At 43.1% G+C, this 12,795-nt stretch overlaps 1 protein-coding gene across 1 annotated transcript in view; it reads right to left on the bottom strand.

Annotated features, from left to right (window-relative positions):
* Window positions 1-2,554: 2,554 nt before the first annotated feature.
* Window positions 2,555-12,795, bottom strand: part of CARD11 (caspase recruitment domain family member 11) — a gene marked incomplete at its 3' end in the record, with an annotated part of 29,998 nt that continues 19,757 nt past the window's right edge. Inside the window, exons 13-24 of the mRNA XM_079543156.1 lie at window positions 12,325-12,377; window positions 11,436-11,568; window positions 10,720-10,921; window positions 9,820-9,946; window positions 8,472-8,721; window positions 8,030-8,126; window positions 6,938-7,033; window positions 6,116-6,248; window positions 5,574-5,747; window positions 4,257-4,381; window positions 3,324-3,439; window positions 2,555-2,759 (exon numbers count right to left, since the gene is read on the bottom strand). Of these exons, the coding sequence (XP_079399282.1) occupies window positions 2,555-2,759; window positions 3,324-3,439; window positions 4,257-4,381; window positions 5,574-5,747; window positions 6,116-6,248; window positions 6,938-7,033; window positions 8,030-8,126; window positions 8,472-8,721; window positions 9,820-9,946; window positions 10,720-10,921; window positions 11,436-11,568; window positions 12,325-12,377 (1,711 nt within the window). The remainder of the gene's footprint in view (window positions 2,760-3,323; window positions 3,440-4,256; window positions 4,382-5,573; window positions 5,748-6,115; window positions 6,249-6,937; window positions 7,034-8,029; window positions 8,127-8,471; window positions 8,722-9,819; window positions 9,947-10,719; window positions 10,922-11,435; window positions 11,569-12,324; window positions 12,378-12,795) is intronic.

Raw genomic sequence — 12,795 nt, 5'->3', positions numbered from 1 at the left:
AAGAGGGAATATGGTGCTTCTCCACTGAGCCAAAGAGAGATGAGGATTCTGCAGGGCCAGCATGCAGCTCTGCCAGTGAACTTCACCTAACAGTCTGGTTGCTTTGCATCAAATGCACAGACAGCCGCAGTACCTGCAGAACTGGGAATTTACAGGACATTTGCTCTGATACTGTAAAGATAAATGCATTCCATGTATTCACCCCTTTCATCTTACAGAAATAATTAGGTCTATGATTGTTCTCTGCCTCCATCTCTAGTCCCACCTTCTCCATATGGTGGGTTTAGGTGTCTCAAAATACAAATCAAAAAGCTAACTGCTAAGGGCCAGGTCTAATTTCCTTCTGTGGTCCATGGAAAGACACAGAGGACAATCATCTCATCCTTAGATAGCCATCTATAAGAAGTTAGAAAAATACCTCTTTGGAGGTGTACCTCAATTCATTGCAAAAGAAACATCCTTTAGATTGTGGCATCTACCTTTTCCGTGCCTCAATTTAAGTAAGACAAATCACATCCACAGCTGTTCTCCCTGTACAGGGGTCCAGAGTTAAAGCAATGGTGAGAGACCACTACAGAAACAGCCAATTGGAGACCCTTCATCCTTTCCTTCCTGCTCCCCACCTGTTTCAGCCACTCCTCCAGGTGTTATTGCTTCCTCTGGTTCTGAAGCTGACCTGCCCAAACCTTTTGGTGAAGCAGCTGAGGTATGTCCTCACAGTCCCTCCATTTGCCCAGCTTGTCTGGATGTCTGCAAGATGCTCCTGGAAAGTTTAGCTTTTCTAGCCGATGCTTTCTGCTTTCTTGCTGGGCTACAGAGGCTCTCTGAAGCATCATCCAATTTGTTTTATGTATTCCCCAATCAGTTGTTATTCTTTGCCCTGGCAAGAGCTGGGAATGGTGGATGCAGCCTGTTCTTTGTAAAGAGACTGCAAAGTAGGAGCATCTCCCTGCTTGCACAGTCCAAACAGATGGCATTGGGAAGGTAAAGAGCCATTCTCTGACAAGTGCTATGAACAGCCTTTCAAACATGAATAAGATGAGAGAAAGAGCAGCGAAAAGAAGTCAGATGTAAACTGACATTAATGACTTCTAGAAGATACCATTAGTTAAAAAATGATGTGCATAAACATAAGAGTAGAAAAGCACCATCATGCAAGCCAACACAAACTGACCCAGTCTACTTGAGAGACACCCTGAGCATCAGGAGCTCCTCACAAGGACAGTGCAGCAGTCAGTGCAGTGAGGGCAGCCAGGCCAGATGTTCTGCTTGGATTCTGCTTGCCCTGCTATTGCAAGCTGCTGCATGCCCTTCTGAAGCACTGAGACAGAGGATGTGGGATGAACACAGAAGCAAAGATAAATTAGTTACTAAACGTATCTTAAAATGGAGGGATACAGCAGGGAAAGAAAGACCCAAGGATAATGGGATGTATTCCTCTTCTGCAGGTCAGTTCTTACTGCCTTTCAGATCAGCAGTTGTGCAAGTCGTAATTATCTGATCAGTTTTATTGAATCAATTTGGCAGTCTCAATACAGTAGCTAATGTATAGAGGAAAAATGTTAAAAGCCCTGAGAGACTTAGGAGTCTCAGTCCCACTCATTATCAGTGGAACTTCAACTCTCTGAGGGGTTGACTGCTTTTGAAAATGGGATGTGGTCTTCTGAGTCACATACAGGCTTCTGAAAATGTTACCCTGCTTGGCCACAGCACAGAGCAGCACTCGCTGGTCCCAGTGCTGTCAATCACAGCAGAGAGGTCAAGGATGGAGCGGCTCCCAGCGATTACTGCCTTATGAAGCTCTCCTTTTCCTCTCTGCAGAACAGTCCCTCCTGTTGAGTGCAGATACGTTGGCTGGCAATGAAGTTGTAGAGAAATACAGATTTCAGGGGAGAAACAGAAATAGAGAAACTTGTTTGGAGAAGACGCCAGTGATACCTTTACATTTTATTTAAAGCCAGGGATAATAGTTATTTACCTCCTTTCTGATCAAAATGGTAATGGAAAAACAGGGCTGTAGAACTGCTATGGCCGTCAGCAGTAGTGTTCCCGTTGTTTCCAAACAGCCTTCAGTTTCCCTACTGGAGTGAATCTGGAATCTCACCTCCAGATGGATGTAAGACACACCTCAATTCCATTTCCTTTAGCCCAATCCTCACACTTTATTTCTCCTAGATTCCAGTTGTCCGGTCTCATCAGAAGTGCGTGAAAAGCCAATTGTGATCCATATTTTCACATAATAAATTACCCCAAGATCCCTCTCAAGATCTTTGTCCTTACCACTCAATAAACAGCCGCTGTCCATTAAGAGATGCTGGTGTGTCAGAAGCCGCGGTGGTCTGATCCACATCCGAGATCCCCAGCACCTGAATCATGGGCTATCCAGCACAGCTCCAGTTCCATTCCATACGTGGGCTCTGCCAGCAGCAAGTCTCCAGTCAGCAGGGATGAGACAGGAGTGAGCGCCGGGCACCGAGTCAGAGAACTCTGTGGGCCCCTGCTCCACCTGGGAACATCCTTTTGTCATCAAAGAGCCCCATTTCACACACTGGTTTTAGAGCTGATCTTCATCTATCCAGATGGTTTTACGCTGCTCTTCTCCAATCTTGTCCTTTATTGTTCTGATAAGGTCTTCAATACTACTCCATGCATCTGCCTCTACAGAGGCATAAAGACACGGCAGCTCTTCCAGCTCCTTCTCCTTCAGACGGCACATACGTAAAAACTCATCTTCAGCTTCTGGCTTTGGCAATAACTTCCTGTACCAAATGAGCAGACCGAAAATAAACGTCTCACAGTGGAAGTGAATCCTGTACTCCCAGCTGTCCCATCAAGAATTTATTTTCTACTGATTATATACAAGCAATAAAACTATATGCAAGCAAGAATATAGCTACGCCACATCTATCCCCTCCACTACCTCCATCTCACCCCCAAGGAAAAATATTTGCTATGGGGAAACAATTTGAGAGGACTGAATGTAGAGAGAGTGCAAGCGTTTATGAACTTCCCTCTTACAGCAGCATTACCTGAAGAAATGCTGAGGGATTACTAAACATAGAGAAAAACACATGCTGAGGCTTCACCCTCCCCACAGTGCTCACTGCTACCGGGGATAGGGAAAGAATGCAAAGTGTAGGGAATTCCTCCTTTCTCCCATTGTAAGATTTCAGGGAGGAGCTGCTGAAGGAAATGATGCACACACAGACACCAGGCCAAGGGAAACAGGACCTGTGTTCCCCTCAGTGATAACATTATTCAGCTCAAGAATTACGGGCTGAATAAGACAGAACAGCAAATGCGCAAAAGGTTTGCTATTTTACCTGAACCTCTTGATGTTCTTCTCCGAGACTCTGATAAAAAGAACAATGGGATATATCTTGGCTTTGATTAAATCCTTTGTGCAGCTTATTCCGGCTTCCAGGAGACAATGCTTATTCTAAAAACAAAGTCACAGCAGAGTCACAAAGAAACATTTGCAGCTGTAGAATCTTCAGATAAAGGTATCTGTACCTTATGGGGTCAGCTCAAGAGCTCTGCATTTATCACTGTACTAGTTTAAAACCTTCAAATCAAATATACATTTAAAGTCCCAACTCCTCCTACTGGTTTACAGTCAAATGAAAGTGAAGCTTAAAAGCTTTCAGAAAATGTTTAAAATAGAAAGGGATTGATCTAAAATTGAAGAGCACGGTAAAACACAAGTGGTACGCGCATACACAAACGCTCTTTGTTCAGAGAGAACGTCTACTGCAACTGCTCGTGAGAGAAAAAACCATCCTTTTAATTCTCCCTTTTTTCCATGCTGTGCATCAGACCTGCTCTGCTTGATATGAGATCTCTGTCTTTGACATTGTTATCTCCGAGCTGTACCCCCCTGTGCCTGTGTTTCAGGCTCTCCTTCCCTTTGTCTCGCTTCTTGTATCTCTCACTCTCTCACGCACTCAGAGATACTTACGATACGAAAAGGAACCGAAGGAGGGACGGAGCAGAGAAAACGAAAGGATATTTTGCTGCATCAATGTGGGTCATCGCAGGGAAAGAATAGGAATGCAAAAAGACGTGGCTGAGGATGAAAAAGAAAGGGAAAAGCAAGAGCACAAATAAAGGCCGTGTGAGGGAATAAACATAAATCTGAGATTTAAGGCAGGCAAGAAAGAAGACAACTGTAAACCAGTGAGTCCTTGCTCAAGAAGAAACGCACACTGCAGACAAATACAGACTGGCTACCCAATGGCACAGAGCACTCTAAGCACCTTGGCAGTGACAGCCTCGATATTGGCAGGTACGATGCACTCATATGTGCTCAGATTCTTCTCCCTGCTGAAGATGATCGTCTCCGTCCTTTGCCTCCTTAAGAACTCTTCCTTTGTTACAATATCTGGTGGGAGAAGTGGATGAGGACAAAAAAAAATAAATCAAGATTACAACAACAGTACACCTGCAAAGCTATCCAACAGCACTTCAGCTGGGATGTAAGAGTGGTTCAGGGAAAGAAGATGAGCAATGAATTGTCTTCTTAACAGCTGCCTCATTTCTTCCATTGAATTCAATTAAAGCTTAATCTGATCACAGCTGAGCACCTCAGCTATATCTTCCACCAATGAGTCCTTGGGCAATTACCACAACACTATGAAGGCATTAAATTAAAACAGTAAATACAATTCCAGCACCTAATGTTACGCAGCAACATTTCAGGGCTGAGGGATGCTGAGAAGAGCTTAAATTAAAAAAAAAAAAAAAAAAAAAAAAAAAAAGCAGGTCCCTTCAGCACAGGCTCCTAAAGTATGGATTGAGTGTTCCAGCATTTGTGTTTAAAGTTTCAGAAAAATTTGGTTTAGGTTGCAATGCGTGATACTGGTCCCCTTGTGAATTGCAGCTCTACATCAAAGCTTTTGTTTTATGTTGCAAGACAGGGAATATTTATTATCATACTTAACTTTTTAGTTTCTCTGTCTGGATGACTGTAGGACTGCGTACGATGCACTGGGTATTCAATATTAGTGTAAAAATGAAACGTCAGCTGTGTTTAATGCTGTGTTGTATACAATCCTGCCCTACAGCAATCACAGTGCTGCATATTGCTTTAATAGTAAATACTTAGCATGGAAGCAAATCAGTCTTTTGAGCAGATCAAATGCACAATCTTCAAGCCTTGGATGAGATAGAAACATAAAATCGCTCTAGGGAAGATATTCCTCATAATAGTGAATACTAGAAACAAATTAATCAAAATTTCACATCGCCTAGATATGCAGTATGCAAACAGTATGCAAACAGAAAGAGCACTCACAGCATTTCAATCTCTGAGGGGCATCCTAGCAACCACGCAGCATACACATGGATGATATTCACAGACACACAATCTCATAACTCTGTGCATCGGCTGTCTCAAAAACATTCAGATATCTCAGGCACTCTCAAAATGCAGGAGCTGTAGTTAGACATCATTCTAATGTGATTTTGGTACCTCAAGCAACTTCCAGTACTGCATGCCCTTCTGTGTGCACATATGGATGTTCATATTTCCAACAATGCAGGTTGGCAGTCACGGGCTTCTTTTACCCCATTACCTGGCTTGCATATGTTGAATTCCAGGGCGCCTCCGGAGTTGAGAAGCTTCTGAACCAAGGACTTGGCGAGCACGGTGGGGGTGAAAAGAACGGGGCGCCTGCGCTCACAGTGGATGGGTCTCACCAAGCTGTAAGGGATCAGCCTCTTGTTGATTTCACTTTTGGAATCCAAATCTGAGTAGAGAACAAGGTACTTATACTCTGATTTCTTCTCCGTCAGTATTTGGAGAAAAAAAAAAAACGAGAAATGTGCAAACCAGAAATGACATGGTTAGTCATAGCCGTCCTTCCTTCTCTGATGCCTGACTATGTATCCAGCAGTATGATGCCCAATTTAAGGTTAAATAATTCAAGTGCTTTTTGCTTTCAAGAGATTATTTCATGGTTTAACAGGAGACTTGCTGGGAGAATCTTTCTGCTTATTAGCTCATTAAACGTTTTGGACAAAGAGCAAGAGAGAAACTAGGAAGAGCTGCCAACAGAACAGGAAGCTTCATTGCTGTAAGCTTACTTGTGAAACTACCATTACTTTATATCCATACCTTCCAGTTTATCAGGTAAGGGTTTCTTTGCTTCAGATGAGGTCCGTGCCAGACCAGAGGGCCAGCCAGTGACGATACGAACTCGCTCATTGCTATTCATACGCTTATATTTGTTTTCAGACCTGCTGACAAACTGAAAAGGTGAACGAAGAGATTGGACCCTTGTTTCTTACATTCCTTATTCTCCTAGGCATTCATCAGCCCACACTTTCTATCTACGAGATCTGAATTACCGACGTCTATCAAAGACAAGACTCCATGGATCTGTTGACTGAATTCTAAGGCTCTTTAAATATCATAGATCTGATTCAGAGCCTTTGTTAATGCCCTTTGGGATTTCTTATTTTGTTCTCTGCTCTGAAGAGGCATGCTTTTCTTTTCCTTGGCAGAGCTCCCTGCTATCACTAGTCCAAGCACTGATGTATCCACATCTGCACACACACAGTATGTGCACAACAATGCTGCAGATTACAGACACAGCTCTGCCCCTTCTTTGTTGTACTACAGAGACTTAAAGCCCTGTGAGGACAGGCTGAGAGCTGGGGCTGTGCAGCCTGGAGAAGAGAAGGCTCCAGGGAGACCTGAGAGCAGCATTTTGGTTAAAGAGGGGCTCTAATAAAGGAGGGGACAGACTCTTGAGTGATAGGACAAGGGGACAGGCTGACCCACTCAGTTTTTTCATATATTAAACCTCTTTTAGATAGGAAGACATCCTGACACAACTACCTGGGGTGGAGTTACTGGGGAGAGGAAAGCAGCCTAAGAATGTCTGCTGTTCTTACCTGCTATTTCAGACATTCCACTGAATTTAAACTTTTTTACCTGTAATATTTGGCCCAAAAGAAAGCTCGCTCTGGACAGACGAGGGCTGGTTTTTGGGTCACTCTGTGGGGCAGGCTCCTCTGGCTGCAGCGTATTCTAGTAAAAAATAGCAGTTTGTTAGTTTGTTTGCTTGCTCGTTTTTAATCACAGCAACAAAGTACGGAATAAGCAGAAGCAGTTAATTCATATTTCCAATACAACAATGACTGATTTGTAACTACCCCCAATACAATGTTCTAAGCAAGCTATGTATACTATGGCCTATGCTGAGAAACAGTGCTTCTTGCACTGCTCCTCCAGGAGACTGCACTCCACAGCTTATGATGGAAGTGATTTCTGCATCAAGAAAGAGCAGGCAGAGCTTTTGCTTTCACTGACAACTCTGCCAGCACTCCATGTCCTCCTGGTGAGTGAGGCCTGGAGGACAGCAGGAATGCATGACACTTAACCTTGGCTGAGATCAAACACTGCGGCTGCAGCGTCTCTCTGCCAGTGTTAGAAGCAAGCGAGTCTCCTAGGCTCTGTTACAAGTTCTAGGGAGAACCTCTGGTCACTAATATACCAATAAGTTGGTTTTTTAGTAGGTAGAATTCTTTGGGCTAAAGAAAGAAAAAATAATGAAGGAAAAGGAAAGATTGGCAGTCCTGTTGTTTGGAGAGTGGGAAGTCCCACTTCTCCCCATTGCATGTAGGTTGGAAAGATCTTTCTAATTAGAGACAATAACAGTCTTTGGATTAGACACTTGTTCACAGTAAGAGAGAAATAAGTCAGATTACTAACTCCAACAACACAGTTTCTTCTATACGTGGATGTGAAGGTGCATTGGAGACATACTGGCAGAGGAAAATGAAAGGCATTGACTATGACACAGAACAGATATAAAGCATATGACCTCATAGCAGGAAGGGTTAGAAGTGTGCTGAGCTAGGTGTGTTGCCAGGGACAGTACCATTTAAAGCAAGCAAAGGTCACCCATTGCCTGTGCAATCAAAAACTACAGAGAGCCCCAACAGGAACTCCTGTAAAATTAACATAACAAACAACAAGTAGCAGTGGAGAAATGGATGCTAAGGAGACTCTGAAGGCACTTACCCGGAGAGCCCTCAGGGTGTTGTGTGAGCTGTCTGTCTCATCTTTGCTTCCTCTGTGCATCAGCCGCTGCAGCTTCACCAGGAGGAGCTGCTGGGCTCTGCAAGGACAGAATCACACACAGGTCAGGTTAGCTCTGAAGCCACACAAAGGTTGGACTGCAGCGGATCTGTGGCTGCAGAAAAGATTAAATAGAAACAGGAGTGAGGACTGACTAAACCACACAGTGTTAAGGATTAAAGAACCTCCATGATGTATTTTCCTCGGCATCCGTTCGAGAAACCCACGTTATTCTTTCAGGTGAGCTCTGCCATCTCCTTTCTAAAGCCTTATACCTCATGTTACCGTTCAACATCACCAAGTCTTATCCCAAGAACTGAGGCGTGCACGCCTCTCCTATGGCAGTTATTAATTTTCCTCTCAGCTGCAGCTGCTCCGTGCTCACCTGCTGTAGCTGGGAATGGTTCCCCTCTCCAGGTCCTTGTCTGTGAAAGGGTCGACTCTGGCACAAAGCCAGTCGCATCCCCCGCATGTCCCCTGGTACATGGTGTCAAGAATATGAACAATCTCATCACATTTCACTGATAGGGAACAGCAGTCCAGCTGGCTAGAGATGTTCAGATTCAGGCGGATGTGAAATGAGTCCCCCGATGCGATAAGCCCATCTTCCAGCTCAGAGAGCAGCTTCCTGTAACCTGCAGCAATGGAGAATGGGACAAAGCATGACATGCTGGGCAGCACCTTGGTATTGCTGCACACTATGGCTCCTTTGCCAGAAGCCCAGCACAAACTCCTGATGCTCCTCCAAGAGAGGCTTTGTACTTCTGGAAACTCTACAGCAAGGTTATGGGGCTGCACCTTAATGACACTAACGGAGCTCTGGCTCACATGCAGGTCACGCTGCTGGTACCAGAATCCTTGGGGATCACAGAAACATAAAGGCTGGAGAAGACTTCTGAGATCATCTGGTCCAACCATCAGCCCACCACCACCATGCCCACCGACCACATCCCTCCATGTCACATCCACACATTGAACACCTCCAGTGTTCGCCAGTTCAAGTGATGACACCACCAGCTACCCGGAAAAGTAACTCCACACACAGCCAGTAAAACTGGATTTCTCAGCACAGATGGAGACACAGCTAAACCCTATCCTATGGAAGTACATAGTATAACTAAACCCTGTATGTAAGTACAGTGATCTATTCAGCCAAAATTCTCTAGCTAGCATCAAAAAACAAAAAACAAACCAAAACAGCAACAACAAAATCTTAAAATTCATATGCACCAGTAAAAAAAAAAAAAAAAAAAAGGATTTTGGAATGCAATTTTTGATCCACGACTCCAAATTATCATTGCCAGCCTTGAACACTACAATCAAATTCCATTCACTGCACACAAACGCCAGCTGTTAAGGATATGATAAAGACACAAAGGAAATGAACAGGTAAATGCTAAATTGGCTTCAGCTGGATAAAGATGATTCAGCTCACCACACTGTATTACAGAAAACAGTACATAAAAATAATTTTGTGTTATGTGAGTCATGTAGCTGCTGCTCCACCATGTCAGTCCTTCAGGGCCATGTAGTGACAAGCACATGGGCTATTTTGCTCGGAGTTACATAGCTAAAAGCTGGAGCAGTTACACAGAATTGCCATCATTAACACTGGTAGACATGCTTCAGATTTATACCAATATAAAATATATCCTGGTTCTGTTATTCTCATCCACGCTAATTAGTACCATAGACCTGGGGCTATTTGAGTTGAGAAATACCTTCCATCTTACCTTCGTGATTTGATTTATATTGGAGTGTTACTGGACCATGGCACCTCTGAATTGTCCAGTGGACTTCTTCCTTTGTGCAAGTATCCAAGGGAACACTCTGATTTTCCCCTTTGATGCAGCCCTCCAACTAGATATGAAAGAAATATTACTCTCCAGTGTGGGTTCAATGTCTGAGTCAATTATACTGGGATTTTTTGAAGCAGCACAATCTTTTTCTGATAAAGCAATCCAGATACGTTGCTATCAGGATGCAGATTATATTCCAATTATTTAGCTTCTTTTCTCTCACATAAGGTCTGCTGGCAGTCGTGGACTCATACTGCAGCTCATTGACAATCCCAGTAGTAAGTAATTAAGGAATTACATATATGTATTTTTCTCTTTCAGCGGTATTTTAATAGGATAAAGGTTGGGAGCATTGGCAATGGAAGGCAAACTCTAAGCAGTGAGCAACTTAGCAAAAGCATCAGTGGAGTGCTTACATGATGCTGGGGACAGACTTAGGAGTCATTGTGCCGAGTTACATAGCACAAACTTCCTTTCAAGGTAAGAAACTACTGGGAAGTTGAGAACGTCTCCCATTCTACTGTTCTCAGAGGGGCAGTACCAAAAGACACACCATTTAAAGAAAGCATCAGCTGCTCTCAGCTCTTCCATACAGAGTTACTCTGAAGTGCAAAGGTATGTGTTGGACAAGGCAAAGCGCATGCGTTGGACAACCAAAACCACAAACACTACTTTCTCATAATCTCATAGTCAGTACCAGATTTTCTTCTGCAAAATTCATACAGTTTGCCATTAACACAAAGTGAAAGAAGCTGCAAAAAGATGGTACTGTGGTGATGATGCATGCATGGGAGTGCAGAGATCTGTGATGTGTGTTGATTATTCTATGCTTACCAGTAGGAGTTGATGTCCTTCCCGAAGACCTGCTTTTTCTGCAAGTGATCCTGATTTGACAGAGCTAACAAAGCTCCCTTTGTCATTACCTCCTATAAGAGTGATTTCTGAATTGAGAGTATCCCCATTCAGTGTTATGCGCTGGATGGTATGGCAGGAATTCCTGATGCGTCCAACAGATGTGACAGAGGGACGAAAAGGTCTGTGTTGATGAAAGGATGTAAGAGTTACATGGCTATCTCCCCTTTTAACTACCAATCCTGAGTTAAATGCATGCACGATAAATGAGAGACACAGAAGTAAACTTAATCTATCCAGCACTAGAATCTAAGGACTCTGAAATAAATCCTTATTACTGTGTAAGCCCTGCAGAAGAGCAGCTGGATAGCCTAAAGTACACTGACTGGATAACAAAACCACAGGGATAAATTCAAACCTCTATAATGTTTTGTCAGCTTTGAAGTTTTTGAAATTCTAAGATGACTTTCACTGGATTACAGGATATGAAAGTAGTCCAAAATAACACACCATACTGCCATCGGTATAAAGAAATAATGACTTCACACAGCACCAAGAGATCTTAGTGCCAAGTGACAATTTGTGACACGGTGTTCCTGCCACTGAATTATATCTTCAGTAACTAATAGTGAAGTGGGGGATGCCTCCTACAGCAGCCTTTCCCCTTAATCTGTGTCTATGGGAGCTAAACTAAATACCTTTCCAGAGAGAACTTTCTAAATATGGAGTTGACATGTTCCAAGTCATAGGCATCCAGGCCTTCTGACTGATGGGAAGAGGAAGAAGAGTGCACCGAAGGAGCTCCATGTGAGTGTCTGTCATGACTGTCATCTGAAAAGCGTAACAAAACAAAACAATTAGTCTGAGAGATACAGCAGTAAGGATGGAAAAGATGAAAATGGAAGTTTGATTCTTCCTAGCCAAAGCTGAATGACAAAATTCCTGATGCAGGGAAATGACTCCTTTCTACAGACAAGGAATGCCAGTCTTGCTTACTAGATCTTAACTGATCCTACAGAACAGTTTGGGTTGGAAGGGATCTTTGGAGACTGTCTAATGAACCCCTCAGCTCAAAGCAGGATCATCCAGAGGACTCTGGTTTCCTTTGTGTATCTCTGAAGATACGGAACTTGAACTATGATCTCCTCAACCTCTCTGGACAATTATGTTGCATTGCTTGACTGCTCTTGTAGTAACAAAAGCTTTATCTTACTTTTTAAATGGAATTGTTTGCACCCCTCTTTTCTTGTTCTCTCACTGAGTAGAGCCACACTCTCCTCAGTGCTAGCTCTCCCTTCTCAGTTAGATGCTTTCCTTATTTTAAGGTCGGAGGTCTTCTTTTCAACCCTTAAAACCTCAAACTGCATTCTTATCTACTCATTCAGTCCAATCCTTTCGCTTCTCTGGGAATAACTGCTTCCCTGTTCTCACCACTGTTTTCTTTTTTGCTTATTTGTTATAATGATTTGATGAATTTTCCTCAGACTGTGTGTCCTATTTTTTTTTTTAGACTGAGTTGATTACTGGACAGTATCTGTAGCTGATGAGCTCATCACATCTCACAGTTAAACTATTACATTTGCTTACCATCTAGCTCCAAAGCATCAAATCCAAAGCTGTCATTGTCCTCTTCAACCAAGCTGAAATTAAAAACAAAATGAGAGAGAACAGAAGAGAGAGAAAAAAGATGTTCACTTTCCCACTTTCAGCACCTCCATTAAAGCACGCTGTTTGGTTGCAAAGCTGTTTAGAGAACAGCTTGTTGTCTTTTCCATCCACAGTGATTTGCAGGTCCCTCGTGAAGCTGATATCCCTCATATGTGGCTTCAGGTGAAGGGTGAATTTTTGTAGTTGGCTTGGGAAGAACCAGCTATTTTTACACTGTGCGTAAGCAAGGAAATAATGTAACCTTTCCTACATCTTGAACTACAATCTCACTTTTTCCCCCCCAGAAACCGAGATCAGATGAACTGTAAAACTTGCAACTTGGCACGAGGGTAGCAATTATTTTGGATTATGTTCACAAATCTAATTTTTTGTGGGCTAATTATCAAGTTA

The sequence above is a fragment of the Tetrao urogallus genome (assembly GCF_951394365.1).
Source record: "Tetrao urogallus genome assembly, chromosome: 15".
Taxonomy (NCBI): domain Eukaryota; kingdom Metazoa; phylum Chordata; class Aves; order Galliformes; family Phasianidae; genus Tetrao; species Tetrao urogallus.
Note: the sequence above shows the minus strand (reverse complement) of the source record. Positions and strands in the feature narration are given on the sequence as shown.